At 46.3% G+C, this 24680-nt stretch overlaps 1 protein-coding gene across 5 annotated transcripts in view; it reads right to left on the reverse strand.

Moving 5' to 3' along the window:
• The window catches only part of gabrg3 (gamma-aminobutyric acid type A receptor subunit gamma3), a 474012-nt gene that overhangs the window by 274679 nt on the left and 174653 nt on the right, over positions 1-24680 (reverse strand). For all 5 annotated transcript variants that reach the window (XR_013547454.1, XM_078402108.1, XM_078402109.1 and 2 more), the window contains exon 5: positions 7424-7506. Coding sequence is in view for 4 of the 5 variants with exons in the window: in XM_078402108.1 (XP_078258234.1) it covers positions 7424-7506 (83 nt within the window). In the remaining variant the exon portion in view is untranslated. The remainder of the gene's footprint in view (positions 1-7423; positions 7507-24680) is intronic.

Raw genomic sequence — 24680 nt, forward strand, 5'->3', positions numbered from 1 at the left:
CTAGCACTACAATAAGATAGCGTACATTTTTTAATTTGTGCTTCTGTTTGCATTTTTCATTCGATAAACGCACTGTTACATGTTTTTCAGTTGATTTTATTCAGGCCGAATTGACATTATGGGCCGATGGGCCTGTTTTTGAGCTGCAGAGGCATTGAGTCAGACAGCGTGGAAACAGGCCCTTTGGCTCATCTTGCCCACACCGACCAACATGCCCCAACTACACTAGTCCCACTGCCTGCATTTGGCCCATGTCCCTCTAAACCTGTCCTATCAACACAGTACTGTTCAAAGCTCTTATTTCTCAAATCAACATTTGTAATTTTTTTGAAATGTATTTCATTTTTGACAGTTTATAAAAAATTCATAATTTGAGAAATGTTCAGAAGTATCGACAGGAATTTCTATAGTCATACAGCACGGATGAAGGCTTTTCGGCCCAACTCTTCCATGCTGACCAAGATGCCCCATTTAAGCCTAGACCTATTTGCCCACGTTTGGTCCATAGCCAGCCAAACCTTTCCTACTCCTGTGCCTGTCCAAGTGTCTTTTAATTACTGTTATAGTACCTGCCCCAACTACCTCCTCGGGTAGCTCGTTCCATACACCCACCACCCTCTGTGTGATTAGGGATAGGCAGCATGGCTTTGTGCAAGGTAAGTCATGTCTTACAAGCTTGATTGAGTTTAAAAAAAAGGTTTAGTTTAATTTAGTTTAGAGAAACAGCGGGGAAACTGGCCCTTCGGCCCACCCAGTCCATGCCGACCAGCGATCCCCGCACATTAACACTATCCTACACTAGGGACAATTTTTCACATTGATACCGAGCCAGTTAACCTACAAACCTGAGTGTCTTCGGAGTGTGGGAGGAAACAAGTTCTCGGAGAAAACACATGCAGATCACGGGGAGAAGGTACAAACAACGGCTGCGGCCAGAAAAGAACGGTTGCTGTAAGCGCTGCAAAGCAGCAACTCTGCTTTGGAACAGCCAAGGGAGAATGTTAGCGAGAATAAATTACAGCGTAATGTACGCCGATGGTTGTTAGAGTCTTCTGCTGGATGGTAGAATCTCTCATTGGTACAACTGTCACCTCCAGTTGCCACAGCTCACTGCCTGCCTCACTGACAACACTATGTTCCTTTTACACCTCACTAATTCCAGTTATTCTGTACACACTGCGTGAACATACAACCCCCTATGGAAATATAATGCTGCTGCGTTTCAATGCGTTTTTATAAAAGTTACCAAATAGCGTTGATCCATGAAGACAGTAGATCAGTGACTGGGTGGTCTGAACTCTATCCATCAAGGAAGGTGACATACTGGGAACAAACATCCTGTGAAGGGTATTGTTATTATGACTTTTTGATAACCAGTGTAATTTTCTTTCCCCCCCCCCCCAGCAAGCATAAATTTGAATATTACCAGCAATTAATTACCAACCTTAATCAAGATCTGATATTGCTTGGGAAGAAGATGTAGCCTTTTTCAAAATGGTGCGGGGTGGAATTGTACGGGGTGTCAGGGGGGAGTTTACATGTGGGCTTAACAATTACTCAGGAAAGCAAATGGTATGTTGACCTCTTTTAATGAAGGCTCCTTCACCTGGAATGTCGGCTTGTAATCGCTGGAATTTAAAAGATTGAGGGGGATTCTTATAGAAACTTACAAAATTCTTAAGGAGTTGGACAGGCTAGATGCAGGAAGATTGTTCCTGATGTTGGGGAAGTCCAGAACAAGGGGTCACAGTTTAAGGATAAGGGGGAAGTCTTTTAGGACTGAGATGAGAACTTTTTTTTCACACAGAGAGTGGTGAACCTGTGGAATTCTCTGCCACAGAAGGTAGTTGAGGCCAGTTCATTTGCTATATTTAAGAGGGAGTTAGATGTGGCCCTTGTGGCTAAAGGGATCAGGGGGTATGGAGAGAAGGCAGGTACGGGATACTGAGTTGGATGATCAGCCATGATCATATTGAATGGTGGTGCAGGCTCGAAGGGCCGAATGGCCTACTCCTGCACCTACTTTCTATGGTTTCTATGTCACGTGTAGAAAGGAGCTTTAGATGCTGTTTTAATCCGAAGGTAGACACAAAATGCTGGAGCAACCCAGCGGGACAGGCAGCATCTCTGGAGAGAAGGAATGGGTGAAGCTTCGGGTCGAGACCTTCTGAAGAAGGGTTGAGGGGATCAAGCCATGTGGAGTCAGTATAAGAAAGTAGGGCTGAGATAAAGCTCAGTCTGATGAAGGGCCTCGACCCAAAACGTCACCCATTCCTTTTCTCCACAGATGCTGCCTGACCCGCCGAGTTACTCCAGCATGTTGTGTCCATCTTCGGGCAAAGTTCAACCAAGATCTTACCGAATGGCAGAATTGTCACAGGAGCTAAGTCACCTGCTGCTGCTTCTTTTGTTCCAACGTTCACTCTGTCTTCCTTTCCCTCCTTTAAGTCGTTTCTTAAAACCTATCTCTTTGATCAAGCTTTTGGTCACATTTTCTTATTTCACTTTGCATGAATTGCTGCCAGTTTTTTTGCTTGGTAATTCTTCTGTGAAGCATGTTGTTCCTGTTCTCGCAAGGATCATTACTTCCCATGTAGAAACTGGCTCTACCCTATTGAGACATCAGCTATTCCCTAGGAACCTGATGTGCAATGCACTGTGTATTACACGTGGATTACACTGCTGAGAACTATATTCTGCAATCTGTATTGCCCCCTTTGCTCTACCTATTGTACATGAGTAAATCGAGTTTCACCGTACCTTGTCTGTAGGAAAGAACTGCAGATGCTGGTTTAAATCGAAGGTGGACACAAAATCCTGGAGTAACTCAGCGGGTCAGGCAGCATCTCTGGAGAAAAGGGATGGGTGACATTTCGGGTCGAGACTGAAGAAGGTTCTCGACCCGAAACGTCACCCATTCCTTCTCTCCAGAGATGCTGCCTGTCCCGTTGAGTTACTCCAGCATTTTGTGTCCTCCTTCACTGTTCCATAATTGCAATCAAGAGAGAGCTAGATAGAGCTCTTAAGGATAGTGGAGTCAGGGGGTATGGGGAGAAAGCAGGAACGGGGTACTGATTGAGAATGATCAGCCATGGTCACATTGAATGGCGGTGCTGGCTCGAAGGGCCAAACGGCCTCCTCCTGCACCTATTGTCTATTGTCTATTGTCTATTGGTACACGTGACAATAAAAGACCTTTGAAACCTTTTTGAGTTTGACTTGATTGCATTTAAGTAAGGTTTATCTGATCTGTTTGGATAGCATGCAAAACAAAGATTTGCATGATAATTACACACTTGACGATAATTAAGCCAAACCACAACCTAAAATGATGTCAAATTTGGCATCTGTTGAGGGAATGGGCAGAATGGAATGGACAAAAAAAGGGTCAGGAGCCTTTTTTAGACAGAGGACGGGTCCCGAAGCAAAATATAATTCGTCCATTCCCTTCACTGATGTTGCCTGACCCATTGAGTTCTTCCAGTGCTGAAGATTCCAGCACCTGCCCAGTTCCGTGTGTCTCATCATTACTCCACCAGCCCTGGGACTGTCCACATCCACTGGGGAACCGGTAAATAAAGAAGCATCTAAAAATACACTGTGTAGCAGACCAAATGATTTTTGGTTGCCACTTGGGTCCGTAGCAATCCTGGCTTCCAATTACTTTAACTTGTAAGCGCTCATAAGGCCTTCCATCCATCTGCATTTGCCACTTTTTGTCGTGCTTGAAACAAAACAGATGGACTGGCAGCAGAGGGCCAGAGCTCTGACATTTGCTTCTCGCAAATAACTCCGTGTGATGAATGCATCCTCATCCCGAAGTTCGAGTGGGGGAAAACGGTTGAGTTTCACTTTGCAAAGAAGAACGAGTTCAACATCTGCAATCTACTGCAGGTGATGATGAAGGTTGATGTGCACTTGAAGCATTATTTTTTCCCCCCCGTGCAATTCCGTTCTCCTCAATGCTAAGAGCATCAGCCAGTTACAGCCCTTCACTTTAAGCGGCGAGAGAGATTTTAGTCATCTATATACTAAAACTCACGTTTGTTTGTTTGTTTGTTCCTCAATTACGGACAAAACGGTGCACGATAGCGCAAAAGTTTTATGCCCACCTTACTCACCGTCGTCCCTTTGGTGCTAATGGAAGAAGTTTCATTGAAATTGGTGTTATATTTTTAAAGTTATTCACATTTTAAAATTTAAATCTATCTCCTAGGGAGGGAGGGAGGGAGGGAGGGAGGGAGGGAGGGAGGGAGGGGGAGGAGGGAGGGGGAGGAGGGAGGATAAGGGGGGGGTTGAGGGGGGGTGGAGTGAGGGGGAGCTGGAGGGGGGAGGGGAAGGAGGGCAAGGGAAGGGGAAGAGGGGAAGGGGGGAAGAGGGGAGAGGAGGGGAGGAGGGGAGGAGATGGGGGAGAGGAGGGGAGGGGGGAGAGGAGGGGATGGGGAGGGGAGGGGAGGAAAGGGGAAGGGGGGCATGGAGAGGGGAGTGGGGAGGGGAGGGGGAGGAAAGGGTGCTGCTCCAATGCAGGAGAGGTTTGGGCCCAACGGGTCCACTTGGCCTAGTAGTCTGCTAGTGCACGGCCTTTGGTGTCTCATTATTTCCTCTGCAGATTAACACAAAAAAGTGAACCATTCCAGTCTCCTTGCCAGGGAGAGGGTAAATCCTCCAGTGCCACTCACGCTGGTTACTTCTCTGGTACCATCAAAGGTATCCTGGCTGAAGAGGTCCTCCGTGGTTGCAACATTGCACAATCTAATCCACGGTTTTTGTGCACATGCCAGATCATATTTCACAGTTTTTCAATTTAGCATTTCAAAACAAAATCCAAGAGGTAAAACGCCCTCAGCCAACTCTGTGCTTAGAATCAAGGGTTCAATTCAGAAAAATAAATTGCAGCACCAGCATGTTTCAAGTAAACAGGGAATCCCCACTGCATTGCATTTTTAGTGCAATTGCCAATTCCAGTCACATACTTACGTCGCATTGCAAATCTATCAGTAAATTATCAACAGTGTTTATTAAACAGAAAACACGTAGAAATCGGTAATGGAATCATCGCATTATCTTGAAAATAGATCAAATCTTAGCGCAATTTACATTCACGGAGATTTGGAAATAACTGCGTTCATTTGGATGTTGATTTGTTCCTGCATCCTCTCTGGGTCCAAATCCTGGGGTATCCTGTCCAACACCATTATTCAGACACCTTCACCAGAGGCAAATAATGGTTTGAAACGGCAGCTGTTGAGGGACATTTAGGGAAGGGAAATAAATTCTGGCCTTGCCAGTTGGACTGTATTCTGTAAAAAGAAATGAGCTACATTGGGAATTGTGATGAAATATCTGCAAAGCTAAACTCTGAAAGCTTTAAGCTGGATGTTGACACAATTACCAATGGGTTTGTTTAGTTTAGGTTTAAGAGATTAAAAGCGTGGGAACAGGCCCTTCGGCCCATCGAGTGTCAGGGGTTATGGGGAGAAAGCAGGGGAATGGGGTTAGGAGGGAGATAGATCAGCCATGATTGAATGGCGGAGGAGAGTTGATGGGCTGAATGGCCTAATTCTGCTCCTATCACTTATGACCTTATCAGTCCAAGCCGACCAGCAAGCACCCATAACACTAGTTCTACCCGACACACTAGGGGGAATTTACAGAAGCCAATTAACCTGCAAAGCTGCACGTCCTTGGAGTGTGAGAGGAAACTGGAGCACCCGGGGAAAACCCACGCGGTCACAGGGAGAACGTACAAACTCCATACAGAATGGCACCCGTAGTCAGGATCAAACTCGGGTCTCTGGCTCTGTAAGGCAGCAACTCTACCACTGCGCCAACTTTGGCAAATTTAGAAGATCTGCTTTGCAACTAACATGACTGCACAGTTGGACAAGACAGCGTTTATGGAGAGAGAGAGCACAGACTTGAAATATTGGCTCCATTTCTCTCTGGACAGATCCTTGCTTGGGTCACACTTGTCTGAGTTCGGAGTTTGGTAAGCCAATGTCACCAGGGTTATAGAAAAATATAAATCATGAATAATTGTCACCATTTCTTTATATCTTTTATTTGCTTCGATATATATATTTATCTCTCCAACCTCCATTGCAACTCATTTTTTATTGCAATTTATAGCATTTCATAGAAAAATTTCAACACGCTACAGGAAGGTACAAATGAGCAATGGTGAACATTTCCTCGGACATTTTTAATAATTGACCAAAAAGCAATCTTTATTTACTGTTTTCAGTGCAATCTTAAATTAATCATGAATGATCTCACCTATGGCTGCAGAAGTAAGAGATCTACATGACTGTATATCTCAATGTTGCTAAACACAGCAATTTTCACCTTATAAATTTATTTTGCTTTTCCCAACTCACTCCCATTTTCAATCTGGGATAATAAGAATTGCAAATAATAATTGAAATTTAATAATAATAAACCCAATAATTGGTTGTAATCTCTCCCATGCAGTCATTTAACACCAATAAACATAGCACCATTTGCAGCGAAATTACTTCCTTTAAAGAAGAATTATGCTAATCCATAGAAGGCATGTTTAGACGGGTGTAGTTATCTGAGATGGGATTTTTTTAAAGTTTCAAATGAATCATGTTACGTGTGTTATTTCAGAAAGAATAGAGGGGCAAGGAAGACATTATTTTATCCCATTTTCCCTTAGCACCCTTCTCGATGCACAACATTGTATAAGACTTTGGTGAGGCCGCATTTAGAGTGTTGTGTTCAGTTCTGGGCACCATGTTTTTATAGGAAAGATGTTGGAAAGGGTACAGAGAAGATTTACGAGGATAGTCTGAGCTATAGTGAGAGGTTAAGTAGGCTGGGGTTTTATTCCTTAGAGCACAGGACAATGAGGAGTGATCTTATAGAGGTGTATAAAATCATGGGAGGAATAGATTGGCTAGATGCACAGAGTCTCTTGCCAAGAGTAGGTGAATCGAGGACCAGAGGAGCTAGGTTTACGGTGAAGGGGAAGGGGAAAGGGGAAGGGGAAGGGGAAAAGATTTCATAGGGATCTGAGGGATAACTTTTTCACACAAAGGGGGTGGATATCTGGAACGAGCTGCCAGATGAGGTAGTTGAGGCAGGGACTATCCCAGCGTTTAAGAAACTGAGATGGGTACATGGATAGGACAGGTCTGGAGGGATATGGGCCAAACGCAGGCAGGTGGGACTAGTGTAGCTGGGACATGTTGGCCGGTGTGGGCAAGTTGGGCCGAAGGGCCTGCTTCCACGCTGTATCACACTATGACTATAACAACACTGGAGTCTTTCAAATGACTATTATTCTGGCTGTTTCAAAGGGGTATAAGAAGCAACAATCCTTCTGCCAGTAACAAAAACAAACTGAATCAGTTTACATTTATGTGTGACTCAACGATACGCTTGCTGATATAATACTCACAGCTGGAGAAGATGAGAGGGCAAGAATGTTCATCCATTGGAAAGTTGTGCAGCTGCAGTTGGCACTCTGCGATTATTGTAAGCCTGTGGAAAGCAATCATCTGTGAGTCTCAGTGCATGTCTAGAACTATGGCACAATAACACCTTTGCTTCAGGGTGGTAAGTGGAGATGCCAACGTCTACAGCGTGATCTTTCCCTCAATCATCCGGGCAACGTACGGACGACGCTGACCCTCGGCTAGAGGAAGGAACCATAAAGTACAAAACGGAATGGGAATTGTTTCTGCTCCTCGAAGCTTTTGAAAAGCAGACGAAAGAACAGGACAGCGAGCCATGGGGCCAAACTCACCTAGCGTCTGCAAGCGAGCTTTTAGAGAGAATCACTTTGATCTGCCTCTCGGGAGGAGGACTGAAATTGAACCAGCTGCTTGACGTCTGAAGCAGCTTTTAACCTGTTCTTAAGGTCTGCAAAACCTCCCACCTCCACCACCTACGCCAATATACGCTCCCCATCCCAATTAACCACAGGAAATGTAACCTTTGCTCTTCTACTACCAGCGCCCGATTGAGTCTTCCCAGTGAAGCAACAACTTATTTCCACTTTTCCCAGTTTAGTGTACCATGCTCACTGTTCACAATGCTAGCACAGTCACTTCTGAATTAATCTGAACATTTCGACCAGTGCCTTATGTTGGTCTGAGAAACCAACTGCACTCAAAGGTCCCTGCTATACAGAGAAAACAAAGTGCTTAACATTTCCATCGTAGCCTCAAAAGTCTGTTTTCTTATGAGCAAATAATGATTAGGAATGTCAAATGGGGCCTTATCTTGTGTCTTCCAGTTCCAATTATCCATTCAATATTTTAGAAAGCTGCATCGTTACTGCCTCCTATCTGCCCTGCCGTTGAGAATGACATCAATCTACCTGTTCTTGCAGATAAGCCTCACTAATCATTTGGAGCCGCAAGGAACTGCTGGAATCTTGAGTGAAACACAGAGTGCTGGGTTAACTCAATGGGCAGGCGGCATCTGTGGAGGGAATGACGAGGCAACGTTTTGAGTCGGGGCCCTTCTTCAGACCGAAGAAGTCTGAAGAAGAATCCTGACCCGAAACGTCACCTGTCCAATCCCTCCAGAGGTGCTGCTTGACCCACTGACTTAATCCAGCACTTTGTATTTCACTTACTGATATTTTGATCGCATTTTAAGCCCTCAGAACGATTTTATTTTTTAAATTAATTTTAGGAACCTGGGCAGTACTAGCAAGACATACATTGCTCAGGCCTAGTTGTAGTTCATCAGGTTCATAAGGTCCTAAGGAATAGGAGTAGAATGAGTCCATTCGGCCCATCGAGTCTACTCTGCCATTCAATCATAGCAATGATAGCAACAGAGCCAGTCCTATTTGCCCATCGTCCTCACTCCTCTATTTGTTAAGCAGTATCTTGATTTTAACATTCTTGTCTCTGCTGGCAAATTATTTCATGGCATTGACCCACTCTAATTTCTGCAAGTTCCAACCAAGATATCCACACTCATCCAGTCCAGGTCTCTAGGAAAGGCACTAGGTATCTCCTCTGAATTTACATCAATTCCCCGTAATGCAGGGTGCAATTTAGAAAACTCCTATTAGCCTATTCTGCACCCGAATGATTAAATTGGATAACTGTCATATGTTGAAAGACTGGAGCTTCTAGGCTTGTGCACACTGGAATTTAGAAGGATGAGAGGGGATCTTATCGAAACGTATAAGATTATTAAGGGGTTGGACACGTTAGAGGCAGGAAAAATGTTCCCAAAGTTGGGGGAGTCTAGAACAAGGGGCCACAGTTAAAGAATAAGGGGTAGGCCATTTAGAACGGAGATGAGGAAAAACTTTTTCAGTCAGAGAGTTGTGAATCTGGGGAATTCTCTGCCTCAGAAGACAATTCGCTGAATGCATTCAAGAGAGAGCCAGATAGAGCTCTTAAGGATAGCGGAGTCAGGGGGTATGGGAAGAAGGCAGGAACGGGGTACTGATTGAGAATGATCAGCCATGATCACATTGAATGGCGGTGCTGGCTCGAAGGGCCGAATGGCCTACTCCTGCACCTATTGTCTATTGTCTATTACGATCTAACCTTATAAAGCTTCTCTGGAGGACAAGGATAGGCGAGGTTTCGAGGCGGGACCCTTCTTCAAACCTGACCCAAAAGACCACCTATCCAAGTTCTCCAAAGATACTGCCTGACCCGCTGAGTTACTCCAGCACTTTGTGTCATTTTTCTTATAAACCAGAGTCCCATGTCGTCCACCTGCAACTTTATAAACAAGGATTTGTGCCTTATCCCACCAACACCTTCAGAAATAAATGAGACGCATCCTTTTCATAAAGACAGCATACAATACAAGATAAGCAAGAGTTTCAAATGGGTCTGAGAGATCCGAGTATATTCTTATTTTTTAACGTGGTTGCCAATATATGCACAGGAATCTCTCCAAAAACACTAATATGATAATAACCAGACAATTTACTTAATACATTTTGCAAAGGCAAAATCAATGGCTGGAACATCAGGAGACTTTCTTCTTTGAAACATATTTTAGTTCTGGACATCCTGGTTCTATTTCTGGACCCATAAGGTGACCTTTAGATCAGGGGAATATTGACCTACATATCAGGTGTGCACAAGACAATAGTAGCTGGCTGGCAAAGATCATGAAGAGAGAATGGAAAACAGAGCTATTCGAGGATGTATTTAATTGATTGATTGTGCCTTGGTTCTGAGCAGATCAAACAATCAATTCACATTTTTTGAGTTTGGCAGCCCGTACAGTCTCTTCCCCTTCTCACATCTGTGGTTTCAAAATAGGTACCAATTCAGTCGGTGCCTGTCGTTTTATTCGAAGGACCTGTCTACAGGATTTGGGATGGAGATTAGCGAGGTGAGGCCAAGACAAGATCAGATGGGCAGCTGCAAATGACATTTGGACACAATTCCAATGGACTTCTGCAATGCATTACCAAGTAAAACTAGAATACATTGTTAATCACCTAGTTATTCCGCTTGTACTATAAACTCATTTTATTTGCTTAATTTAATCAGTAAAATTTCAGATAACCAATTGAGCAGACAGACTGTGGTATGGCAATCTTCCAGATTAGTTCAACTAAACATGAAACTGTCACAATGTAACTTTTCAATTAAAACCTTTACTGCTTTTCATTAAAAGCGCATAGAATCCATTCTGTTTGTTTGGTAATTGCCTCGTCTTGTAGTACTTATGTTAAGGAAGGCCCATGTTTCTCCACCGCCAATTATCCCAAAGTTAAGAATTTAATGAAAGGACAAAAACAGAAATCAGGCTCCCAAGACGGCCTGGTATCAGACATTATATTTAATGTCATTTTCGGCTCCACTTCCCCAACCCTGGCAGAAATTCACGAATCAAAGATCACTCCAGAAAAATCAGCACGACTCACATGCAGTCGAAAGGGATGAAGAGGTTGTCTTTCAGTCGAGGCCCCATTTGCAACCTTAAATGGATGCATTTCTTGCACTGTTTCTGAGATGTTTATCTAATACGTATCTAAGTGCTTATGTATAGTGATACTTCCACTGTAGGAAAATAACTGCAGATGCTGGTACAAATTGAAGGTATCACAAAATGCTGGAGTAACTCAGTGGGTCAGGCACCATCTCAGGAGAGAAGGAATGGGTGACGTTTCAATGGTGAAGAAGGGTCTCGACCCGAAACGTCACCCTTTCCTTCTCACTTGAGATGCTGCTTGTGACTCGCTGAGTTACTCCAGCATTTTGTGATACTTCTACTGAACTGTGTACAAAATTGAATTTCACTGTACCTCCTCGGTACATGTGACAAATAAAGTGGCGGTCCATACCATAAAGCCATGCTGACTGTCTCTACTGTAACTCTTTCTAGAGATACAACTCAAAAACAGGCCCTTCAGCCCACCGAGTCCGCGCCGACCAGCAATCCCCGCAAATTAACACTATCCTACACACACTAGGGACAATTTACACATACACCAAGCTAATGAACCTACATACCTGTACGTCTTTGAAGTGTGAGAGGAAACCGAAGATCTCAGAGAAAACCCACGCGATCACAGGGAGAACGTACAAACTCCGTACAGACAGCAGCCGTAGTCGGGATCGAACCCGGGTCTCCGGCGCTGCGAGCACCGTATGGCAGCAACCGCTGCGCCACCGTGCCGCCCAAATGGGAGTAAAATCTTGTTTTATTTTCCTTCATTTTCACTCTGAGAAGGGGAGGACATTTCCACCCTGACTTGCCGGGCATGTCCACCAACACTTGCCTCTCGTTTCTATTCCCACCCTCTAACTGTTCCCATTCACTCATTGACCCGAGGATACAGTTTACAGCTCCTCATGAGGGTCCTCACCCTGGTTTCACCCGGTCAGGGACATATCCGCACAACTCCTGACCCTCCCTTCAGCTTGGCAAGCTTCTCTGTTGCTCCAAAAAAAGACACAAAGTGCTGGCGTAACTGAGAGGAGAGCATGGACTGACGACGTTTTTGGTTGGGACCATTCGTACCTGACCGGGAAACATCACCAATCCATGTTCTCCAGATATGCTGCCTGACCCGCTGAGTTACTCCAGCACTTTGTGTCTTTTTTGTTGTTGTAAACCCAGCATCTGCAGTTCCTTGTATTCTCCATCTTTCCCTTTTCTCTTTCAGGCCTCTGACCTGAAACATCGACTGTTTCTCTTCCCAGTGTTGTGGTCTGGCCTGCTGAGTATTTCCAGCATTATCCGTTTCTATTTTATATCCGTTGTACAATTCTACAATCTACAATCAAAATTGCCTATTCTGCACCATTTCACAGTTAAAATGATCCCCACTGTAAGTTGCTCTGACCCTTTCAATAACCCCTTATAATGCAAATAGATAATGACACCAATTTTAATAAAAATATAATATTATGATGTCAACATAATATCATGGCGCAGTTGGTAGATCAGTGGCGCAGTTGGTAGATCAGGTTAGATTTTGACCTTTGGTTCTGCCTGTGTGGAGTACGTGCGTTCTCCCTGTGCCTGCATGGGTATCCTCCGGGTGCTCCGGTTTCCACCACCATCTCATAGACATGTGGATTTGCAGGTCAAAATGACGTGAATTGTCTTCAGTTGTCTTCAGTTGTCACCGACAGGGTCGTAGCTTGTTGTAGCTTGTTGCCGCGGGTGAACGTAGGTTGACTTCGGTTGTCGTAGGTTATCGCCTGTGTGGTCGTAGGTGGTCATAGGTGGTCGTAGGTGCGGTCCTAGGTGGACGTCCTAAGTCGCGACGATTGGGTCGCCGGTTGTCGGTAGCTTGCCGTAGCTTGCCGTTGACTAGGTGGTAGGTTGTTGTCGTAGACATTGTCGTGGGGGGCGGGTCCAGTCGCCGGTTTTTCGGCGACCTGCTGCGACTATGACAGTCGGCGGCAGCCGCCTAAAAAATCGCCCAAGTGGGACAGGCCCTTAAGTGGTCTTTGTAAATTTCCCCTTGTATGTAGAGAGTGGATGTGAAAGTGGAATAACATGGAACTAATATGAGCAGGTAATTGATAGTCAGCATGGATTTGGTGGGCTGAAGGGCCTGTGGCCAAGCTGTATCTTTCAATCAATCAATTAAAACTTTAGTTCTTGGTAGCAAACCCCTATTTGAAAGGAAAGCAAGTACAGCATGGTGGCCTGGCCTGTAGAGCTGATGCCTCCCAATCACAGTTCTGGGATTAACCTGGGTTCAATCCCAAATTCCCGTGATGTCTAGGTTAATTCCCGGAATGGCGGGACTGTCGTATGTTGAAAGACTGGAGCGTCTCGGCTTGTATACACTGGAATTTAGAAGGATGAGAGGGGATCTTATCGAAACGTATAAGATTATTAAGGGGTTGGACACGTTAGAGGCAGGAAACATGTTCCCAATGTTGGGGGAGTCCAGAACCAGGGGCCACAGTTTAAGAATAAGAGGTAGGCCATTTAGAACGGAGATGAGGAAAACCTTTTTCAGTCAGAGAGTTGTGAATCTGTGGAATTCTCTGCCTCAGAAGGCAGTGGAGGCCAGTTCTCTGAATGCATTCAAAAGAGAGCTAGATAGAGCTCTTAAGGATAACGGAGTCAGGGGGTTGAGAATGATTAGCCATGATCAGTTGAGAATGATCAGCCATGATCAAATTGAATGGTGGTGCTGGCTCGAAGGGCCGAATGGCCCACTCCTGCACCTTTGGCCATTGTCCATTGTCTGTGTGGTCGTTAACATGTTCTCCCTGTGACCATGTAGCTTTCCTCTGGGCACTCTGATTTCCTCCCATTTTTCATCATCATGTGGGCTGGCGGGTTAATTGGCCATTGTAAATTGTGAATGTGAAAGTGGGAAACAGAACTGGAGTGAATGGGTGACCAATGGTCGGAGTGGACCTGGTGGACCAAAGAACTTGTTTCCATCTGTATTTCTAAACGAAATTAAATTGCCTCTAATGTGAAAGCGCGTGGTAGAATCTAGGGAGAGTTAAAGGGAATTATAGGAAGAATAACGGGATGGGATGAGTATATGGGGGCATGGTTGTGTTCTGCAGCTGCGGCTCACCGGCAGTCTCTCTGTCTTTTTTTTGTTTTTGTCTTTTGTCATCGTTTAAATGTACGTTTTGATCTATTTTTAACTCTGTTTATGTGGGTGGTGGTGGGGGGGTGGGGGAAACCTTTTTTTCCAATCTCCTCCTCAACGGAGATGCGACCTCTACCGTGTTGTGTCTCCGTTCGTGCTACGGCCTAACACCGTGGAGTCGGCGGCCTCCAGCTGGGATCGACCTTGAAGACTCCGGTCGCAGGGCCTGGACTTACCATCTCGGAGGCTTCGACCGTGGGCCCTGCAGACCGCAACATCGGGAGCTCGCAGGTCCCTGGCTGGCGACCGGCTTTCGGGAGCTCCAGCCGTAGCAGCTTCGACCGCCCCGGAGCGCGAGGTTTGATCGACCTGCTCGCAGGCCCTTCATCGCCCTGCGTGGCCTGGCCGCGGCACTTTCCATCCCCGGTGGGGGCTCAAGACCTTCATCGGCCTGCTCGGCTCGGCCCTGGGACTTTCCATCGCCCGTTGGGGGCTTCAAAAGTCGGGAGCTTCGATCGCCTCGTGGCATCACGGGAGAAGAATGAGGAGGAGATAAGACTTTTCTTTGCCTTCCATCACAGTGAGGGTGTGCCTGGAGCAATCACTATGATGGCTGTTTGTGTTAAAATTGTAATTGTGTGTCTTGTGTTCTTTATTGTCTGCTGCCGGACCCTGACGTGAGAGGACGCTGGCGCTATTTGTTCGCCACCTCTCCGTCAGGACAGTTCGTCTGTTTGTTTTTATGTCATGACTGTTTTTGTAAAGCGTCTTTGAGCACTTGGAAAAGCGCTATATAAAATAAATGTTTATTATTATTATATGATGAGTGGAAATGGTCGCTAAGAATTTGGTTACTGTCTGTTTTGAATAACAAGGAACATGTTACATTGACCGTGTGTCTTTCATAACATAACTGAATTCAAAGTTTTACAGTCAGAGATATTCTTCAGAGGGATAATCATGGATGTAATGTAGGAGGTTAATTCAAAATGAATGTAAAGGGGGATATCTAATGATTATAATATTTACACAGGAGCTGCACAGTGGTGCAGCGGTAGAGTTGCTGCCTTACACTGCTTACAGCGCCAGAGTCCCAGGTTCGATCCCGACTACGGGTGCTGTCTGAATGGAGTTTGTACGTTCTCCCCGTGACCGCGTGGGTTTTCTCCGAGATCTTCGGTTTCCACCCACACTCCAACAAAGACGTACAGGTTTGTAGGCTAATTGGCTTGGTATAAATGTAAAATTGTCCTTCGTGCGTGTAGGGTCGTGTTAATGTGTGGGCATCTCTGGTCGGTGCGGTCTCGGTGGTCTGAAGGGGCCTGTTTCCGCGCTGTATCTCTACACTAAACTAAACTAATATCTACATTCACAACAAGTCTTTAGGAAGGTCTGTCTGGCTTCCTTCCAGTTGCAAAGTCTGCTCTGCGTGAACTGCGAATTATTCACTTTCCAGAGGTGGGAGTAATTTATTTCTCAGTATTTCATCACCAATTAAGTGAAATCTGCTGCTGTGGGAACTAATGTCATGTAATTCCACCAACACGGCCTTCAATCATCTCCTATCTTTTGCAATACACATGGGATTTTTTCAGTAATGGAATATTTCCAATCGGATTGGCTGGAAATGAAAACAAACTGGATCAGAAGTGAAGCGTGATTTTTTTGTTTCCAATCATTGATAAGAATATGGACAGCTCTACTCTTTCAGTCCTTTGGTTCAGAACATATATTGAAACTGCGGAGCATCCTGGACAATACCGCTCACCCCCTCCATGACACACTGGCCAACCTGAGGAGCACCTTCAGCAACAGACTGGTTCCACCAAGATGCAGCACAGAACGCCACAGGAAATCCTTCTTCCCAATGGCTATCAAACTGTACAACTCTTCCCCCTTCTGTCGTGGGGTAGACTGACTCCCTCCCTCCCCCCCCCCCCAATCTGTACATATCCCCAATCCTTTCCACTCGTCACTTTAATTTCATTTTTTATGTCGTTTGTATTTATGATTGTTGGCAGATCAATTTCCCTCCTGGGATAAATAAAGTTTTATCATATCGTATCGTATATGGATCGGAAGGGCTGAGAGGGATATGGGACAATGCAGGAAAATGGGACTAGCCTAGTATGCTAACTTGGTCAACATGGACAAGGTGGGCTGAATGGCCCGTTTCTGTACTGTACAGCTCCATGACTCTGGGACTCCTCTGTGACTCCTCGGTGACATGAAATCTTGCTTTATTGTCATGTGTGCACAAGCACAGTTAAATTCTTTTTTTGCATGCGGTTCAGTAAAGTATTGCCGTACCCACGCACGATCCCCAATTAGCCCACTGAGACCGCGTGGGTATAGGCGCCAAGTTTTGGTGTCATTTTCAAAGTCCAGTCCGTGCTCCAGGTCTTATGAGCAGCGCCCGATCCAGGCGAGCCCCAGGCTGCTGCAGGGCCTCCAGGCATCGCCTTCCTTGGACACCTGGATCGTCCAGTGAACCGACGTCCCTCTCCCTACCCATCCAACTTTGTGCCCCAGGGAGCCTCCCACAGCCGGCGAAAGGCCAGATCCTGGTTCACTCTTGTTCCTCCCGTCCGTCGTCTCTGGCCTTTGAGGGATGAGCAGGGGCCGGCTTGGCGGCATCCCCCTACAGGCCGCAGCCTGCCAGGTCTTCTGCGCCCAGCCTGCCAGGTCTTGCAATCAACTATCCCAGCTCTTGTCGACACAAGGCACTGCAGATGCTGGAATCTTGGATGAAACTCAAAACGCTAGAGCAACTTAGTGGGTCAGTCAGCACGTCAGAGTTACTCCTACCCACTGTGCAAGGTTTCAGCATCTGCAGTTCCTTTTATCTGCATTTTACTGCTCCGTAGTGAAATCTCCTCAAGGCATGCCTGCTTTGAACTAGTTCCTCTCCTCTCTCTCTGATGGCAGTTCTGTGAGACCCTCACTCACTGCACTCCCTCTATGGAGTCTGAAGAAGGGTTCCGACCCGAAACGTCGCCTATCCATGTCCTCCAGAGAGGCCGCCTGAACCCATTGAGTTACTCCAGCACTTTGTGTTCTTCTCATTTCTTGGTCCATGGTTTTCAGGTTTTGGCCATGGCAGTGATCATCCAGGCACGTGTTACAAATGTTGAGGTTCGCTGGCTCCACCACCCTTTTAGTAAGTGAGTCCCACCCCTACTAACTCCCCTCTAATCCTTCTAATAATTAACTGTGTTTTTCTTTCAGCGGCACGGTGGCGCAGCGGTAGAGTTGCTGCCTCATAGTGCCAGAGGCCTGAGTTCGATCCCAACCACTGGTGTCTTTTGTACGTTCTCCCCGTTACCTGCACAGGTTTTCTCCGGGTACTCCGGTTTCCTCCCACACTACAAAGATGTACACATTTGCAGGTTAATTGGCTTGGTTGAAATGAATATTGTCTCTAGTTTGTGCAGGATAGTGTTGATGTGCGAGGATCGCTGGTCGGCACGGACTCGGTGGGCCAAAGGGCCTTGTTTCGTGCTGTAAGTCCAAACTAAACTAAAATTATATTTCCCCTCAGACCTGTTCTGCCCCCCAAAGAATACAACCCAAGACTACATTGCACTGCCTGATAAGTATGTTTCTCCAGCCCTGGCAAGTTTCTCATAAATCTTTCCTGCAGTCTCTACACTGCCAACTTATTCCGCTTGCTTTGTGTGGTTCTGTGCACAGTTCCTAAATCATTATCCGATCAATGTTTTACACTGGAGACACAATGAACTGCAGAAACTGGAATGAACCAAACACAAAGCACCAGAGTAACTCAATGGGACAGGCAGCATCTCTGGAGGGAATAGACAGATGACATTTGGGGTCGGGACCCTTCTTCAGACTGATTGTAGTCCGCGGGAGAAAGCTGGAAAGGTGAGGTGTGGGGTAGGACAAAGCCAGGCGAGTGATAGGTGGATACAGGTGAGGAGAATTTGATTGGCAAATGAATGGAGTAAGTGACAAAGGCTAGAGGTGAAAAGGAGACAAAAGGTTGTCAGATAAGGAGAGAAGAGAGGAGTGAGATTTTTAGCTTTAGTTTTTTAGTTTTAGAGATTCAGCGTGGAAACAGGTCCTTCAACCCACCGAGTCCGCATCGACCAGCGATCCCCGCACATTAACACCACACTACACACACTAGGGACAATTCACACTTACACCAAGCTAATTAACATACACGCCTGCACGTCTTTGGAGTGTGGGAGGAAACCGAAGATCATGGAGAAAACTCACACAGGTCATGTAGAGTTGCTGCCTTACAGCGCCCGAGACTCCGGTTCGATCCTGACTACGGCTGCTGTCTGTACAGCTGCGTGCTGAGCCCCCTGCTCTACACCATCTATACACATGACTGCACCCCCGCCCACCACAGCAACACCATTGTCAAATTTGCGGATGACACTACGGTGGTGGGACTCATCACCGGGGGGGACGAGTACGCCTACCGGGATGAGGCGGAGCAGCTGACAGTGTGGTGTGGAGAAAATAACCTGCTCCTCAACACCTTAAAGACAAAGGAAATAATAATAGACTTCAGAAAGAATAAAACGGACATGGTACCATTAACTATCAGAGGGGACTGTGTGGAGAGGGTGGCGGATTTCCGCTTCCTGGGAATCCATATTGAGGAGGACCTGACGTGGAGCGTGAACACCTCTGCGCTGCTGAAAAAGGTCCAGCAGAGACTGCACTTCCTGAGGGTGCTCAGGAAGAATAACATCACTCAGAGACTGCTGTTGTCCTTTTATCGGTGCTACATTGAGAGCATCCTAACATACTGTGTATGCGTATGGTACACCAGCTGCACAGCGGCTCAGAGGAAAGCGCTCCAGAGGGCCATTGACAACGCCCAGAGGATTGTCGGCTGCCCTCTACTTACCTTGGAGGACTTACACAGTTCCCGCTGCATCAAAAAATCCCAGAGTATTATAAAGGACATTTCCCACCCCGGACACTCCCTGTTTGAACTGTTACCGTCAGGCAGACGGTACAGATCTACAAGGACAAGGACAAACAGACTTAAAAATAGTTTTTACCCCACTGCTATAAAGGCACTAAATGTAGCCGCCAAGGAACGCAGGGGCGATACATAATAAGAGACTGTGAAATCGACAGAAGGATGTAGGGTTGGGTGTTTATGCGTGCTATTTTCATGATATTTATTTTAGTTGTTTATCTTTTTTAAAATATTTTACCTTGTATGTATCGTTAGCTTTTAGAAATGTTTGAATGGTGCACTGACTGGCTGACATTTTACAATTTCGTTGTACATGGCTCATGTTACAATGACAATAAAGGAACTATTCTATTCTAAGATTGTACGTTCACCTCCTGACCTGTGTTGCTTTTCTCTGGGAGCTCCGATTTCCTCCCACACTCCAAAGACGTACAGATTTGTAGGTTAATTGGCTTGGTAAAATTGTACGTTTTCCCTTGTGATCGCTGGTAGGCGCGGACTCGGTGGGCCGAAGGGCCTGTTTCTGCGCTGTATCCCTAAACTAAACTAAACTTTCTCTGCATCCATCAGTATTTTGGGCCTTGCAGTGAGGTGTTGTGGGATTTGATTTGAGCTGCGTGACAGTTTTAATATTCCCTCACATTGTCTTTCAACCATGAGACGTGGAGTTCATCCCCACACCAAGGAGGGCCGGGCTCCTAATAAAAAGCTCTCAATCTTTGAAAGCCCACTGCAAATCCTGCATTGACCTTGAGAAAGACTGCCCTTATTTCTCAGCGGTGAGCTCCAAACTGAGGCAACTCTGTTTTGCAAGCACGGCAATAACTTATTTACGAATACACAAGGCACTGCTGATGCTGGAATCCTCACATTTCAAGTAACACCTTCCCAACCCACCTCTCTCTCATGAACCTCTTCCCTCCTGGTACGCACACATTTCTCCCATCATCTTCCAACCTTCCCAGTCACCCGACTCCTTCCCCTCCTTCCCATGTTCATCTCTCATCCGGAACTGAGGTGAGAAGAAACTGTTTCACCCAGAGAGTTGTGAGTTTGTGGAATTCTCTGCCACAGAGGGCAGTGGAGGCCAACTCACTGGATGAATTTGAAAGAGAGCTAGATAGAGCTCTAAGGGCTAGTGGAATCAAGGGATATGGGGAGAAGGCAGGCACGGGTTACTGATTGTAGATGATCAGCCATGATCTCAATGAATGGCGATGCTGGCTCGAAGGGCCAAATGGCCTCCTCCTGCACCTATTTTCTATGTTTCAATATTTCTATCTCCGAGTTTCTCCAATTCCCTTAAAAACCCTCCTCTTCCCGCCCCCCCCCCCCCGCCCCTTCTATCTATACATCTTCCTCTGGATTTACACTTCACTCCTTCTCTTCCCTCATCTTCCTCATCACACGCCCTTTTGTCTCCTTTTCACCTCTTGACATTTAGTCCACCCATCTGTCAACCCCCCTCCTTCCCCTGGCTTGTATCCACCTATCACTCGCCGGGGTTTTTCCCCACCCCCGCCTCCCTTGTCCAGCTTTCTTCTGCCTACCCGAATCAGTCTGAAGATCAGTCTGAATGGTGATCTGACCATTCTCTCCGCAGATGCTGCCTGACTTGTTGAGTTCTTCCTGTGCGTTGTGCTTTTGTCAATAGCCTATTTCCAGCAAGAATTGCTTTCGTGAAGCAACTTCTGTAAAGCAAAACACAAAAAAATAAAAACTCCAAATTGCACAAGGAGACGTCAGGCAGAAGGAACGGTAGATGCTGGTTTACAAAATAGACACCGAGTGATCCAGTAACTGAACGGGTCAGGCAGCATCTCTGGAGAACATGGAGAAGCAATATTTCGGGTCAGGACTCTCCTTAAGATTGATTGTAATGGGGCAGAAAGCAGGAAGTGAGGTGGGGGCAGGAAAATGCATGGGGAGTGATAGGTGGATCCTCACGAGGAGGATCTGAATGGCAGATGGTTGGACAAATGCTAGTGAGATCAGGAAATAAGGAGAGAAGGTGTGTGAAATGTGAAGCCAGAGGAAAGGATGCAGGAGGAAGGGGACATAGGGAAGTGGTAAGGGAAAAGGGGGACGGGATTGTGGGAGAAATGGGTGCACATCCAGGTGGGGCACAGGGAAGAGAGCGTGGGAGTGAAAAGGGAGGGGGTGCAGGGAGAACGTACAGCCAGCACCTGTAGTCAAGATGAAACCTGGGTCTCTGGTGCCGTATTGCAGCAACTCTGCCGCTGCAGCACTCTGCTGCACAAAAAAAAGTGTCGTTGAGTGGTAGAATTTAGGGGGAGCTAATGGGAATGTGGAGAGGCTAAAACAGGATTAGTGTAGATTTAGATTTTAGATTTAGAGTTACAGCGCGGAAACAGGCCCTTCGGCCCACCGAGTCCGTGCCGCCCAGCGATCCCCGCACATTAACACTATCCCACACCCACTAGGGACAATTTTTACATTTTACCCAGTCAATTAACCTACATACCTGTACGTCTTTGGAGTGTGGGAGGAAACCGAAGATCTCGGAGAAAACCCACGCAGGTCACGGGGAGAACGTACAAACTCCGTACAGACGGCGCCCGTAGTCAGGATCGAACCTGAGTCTCCGGCGCTGCATTCGCTGTAAGGCAGCAACTCTACCGCTGCGCCACCGTGCCGCCCATTAGTGTAGGGTTAGTGTAGAAGGGTGCTTTCTGGTTTTCAGCGGGATGAAGTGCCAGTTCGATGCCGTTTGACTCGAGGAGCATTGAAGAGTGTGGCTATCTCAGTGTGTTTAGGTCTGAAGGTGATTGCAGAGACAGAGAGTAATAATTGGATAAATGGGAATCAAACTGGGAGATGGTGTTGCATCCAGCTGGACTGTGGTAGATAAACATTGGAGCGGGCGATGCACTCAATCATATCAGCGGCTACCGACATTCCAAGATAGATATATTGTCTTTGTCACGATCACAAAGGACATCATTAGTAACATTGATGAGAGGAGTTTCGGCTCTGTGCCAGAGATGTGAACAACTAATAATTTACTCCAGTAATGAGTATGTTTGTGAGCCGCAGCAGTCTACACTTGGAATCATTTGCATTGTGGGGCAGTCAAACACAACTTCCCAATTTGTGCTCCTGGAGTTGAAAATCTGTGCAGAGATCACAAAGGTTTTTGTCGGCTAATTTTGGCTTTTAGTTTAGTTTGGTTTGGTTTAGTTTAGAGATACTGTGCGGAAAGAGGCCCCTTTTGTCCACCGAGTCCACGCCAACCAGCGATCCCCAAACGCACTAAGCAACCTACCTTCTATTGACTCCATTTATACCTCACGCTGCCTCGGCAAGACCAGCAGCGTAATCAAGGACGAGTCGCACCCTGGCCACTCCCTCTTCTCCCCTCTAACATCAGGCAAAAGATATCGGTGTGAAAACGCACACCATGAGATTTGGGGGACAGTTTCTTCCCAGCTGTTATCAGGCAACTGAAGCATCCCACCACAGCCAGAGAGCAGTGCTGAATTACTATCTATCTCTTTGATGGCCCTTGGACTATCTTTGATCGGACTTTGCTGGCTTTACCTAGCACTAAACATTATTTCCTTATAATGTATCTATGCACTGTAAATGGATCGATTGTAAACATGTATTGTCTTTCTGCTGACTGGTTAGCACGCAACAAAAGCTTTTCACTGTAGTTCGGTACACGTGACAATAAACTAAACTAAACTAAACCAACACTATCCTACACAAACTAGAGACAATTTATTTTTTAAATTTCCATCGCCCGGTGGGGGCTTCAAAAGTTGGGAGCCTCGATCGCCTCGTGGCACCACGGGAGAAGAATGAGGAGGAGATAAGACTTTTCTTTGCCTTCCATGACAGTGAGGGTGTGCCTGGAGCAATCACTGTGATGGCTGTTTGTGTTAAAATTGTAATTGTGTGTCTTGTGTTCTTTATTGTCTACTGCCGGACGCTGACGTGAGAGGACGCTGGCGCTATTTGTTCGCCGCTTCTCCGTCAGGACAGTTCGTTTGTTTGTTTTTATGTCTTGACTGTATTGTAAAGCGTCTTTGAGCATTTGGAGAAGCGCTATAAAAAAATTAATGTTTATTGTTATTATTATTATTATACTGAGCCAATTAACCTACAAACCTATGCGTCTTTGGAGTGTGGGAGGAAACCGGAGATCCCGGTGAAAAGCCCCGCAGGTCACGGGGAGAACGTACAAACTCCGTACAGACAAGCACCCGTGGTCAGGATCGAACCCGGGTCTCCGGCGCTGTAAGGCAGCAACTCTACCGCTACGCCACCGTGCCACCCTCCCCTTTTGTGAGAAGGAGGTTTTGCATTTTGCTTATCACTTGCAGAAGCAGGGACACCGTGTCGAGAGAAAGTGCAGACAAGATAAATTGCAGGAAAGAATCAATGGCAATTTACGCGAGGCATTAAAGACACTCAAAATGCCTTTTCGTGAAGATCCAAGTCGTGATGATAGATTCTGCAGTCATTCATGTCAGTAAGATCACTGCCTGCCTTTTTAGCTTCTCATCTACTTGTCGACAAATGTCACCAAACGTTGCTGCGGAGACTAAGGGTGGCATTTTCTGCCATTTCCTTCTCGCACAATTCAATCCTGTCCAACATGACATTATTTCATCAGTCGAAACCACCGACAATTAAACTTCACCCCGCAACCACAAAATATCATCTTTAATGTCAAATGGTAAAAATAATATATAATTTGAATGCTGTAAACTGGCCTGTTTATTAACTTGACTTTTATATCAGATTTAGCTTCGTTTGGTTTAGTTTAGAGATACAGAGCGGAAATGGGACCTGCGGAGACCGCTACGACCAGCGATCCCCACAGACTTTCACTACTCGAACACGCACTAAGGATAAGTTACAATTATGCCAAGCCAATTAACCTACAAACCTGTACGTCTTTGGGGTGCAGGAGGAAACTGGAGATCCTGGGGAAAACCCACCCGGGTCACGGGGAGAACGTGCAAACTCCATACAGACAGCACCCGTGGGATGGATTGATCCCGGGTCTCTGGCGCTGCAAGGCAGCAGCTCTACCGCTGCGCCACAGTGCTGCCCAAGTGCCCAGTGGCTGAGTACCTGCAATATCATGTGGCCTCGTTGGTGGGTGAGGCTTGAGATGCCTGCAGGAACGAGGAGGGAGGGAATAACACCAGCCAGGCATCCTTTCTGTGTAGGAAGGAACTGCAGGTATGGGTTTAAACTGAAGATAGACACCTGGAGTAACTCAGCGGGTCAGACATCATCTGTGGTGAAAAGGAATAGGTGATGTTTCGGGTCGAGACCCTTCTTCTTGGGTGAGTTGCCCAAGGGAAGTATGAGCTACCCAGAGGTATTTATTCACAAAATGCTGGAGTAACTCAGCAGGTCAGGCAGCATCTCGGGAGAGAAGGAATGGGTGACGTTTCGGGTCGAGACCCTTCTTCAGACTGATGTCAGGGGGGCGGGACAAAGGAAGGATATAGGTGGAGGTTACCCAGAGGTATGAATATTGATTTATCTGACTTTAAGTAACCGTTGCATCCCCTCTCTCTCCAGCCCTCCCCCACCCGAGTCGATGTACTAGGTTCAAAGTCATCTTGTTGAGTCTCGTTGTCTGTAACTAGTTTTCACCCAGCCCACAGCTAACAATGGCCTGTTTCCTTTATC

This window comes from Rhinoraja longicauda, chromosome 7 (assembly GCF_053455715.1).
Source record: "Rhinoraja longicauda isolate Sanriku21f chromosome 7, sRhiLon1.1, whole genome shotgun sequence".
NCBI lineage: Eukaryota > Metazoa > Chordata > Chondrichthyes > Rajiformes > Arhynchobatidae > Rhinoraja > Rhinoraja longicauda.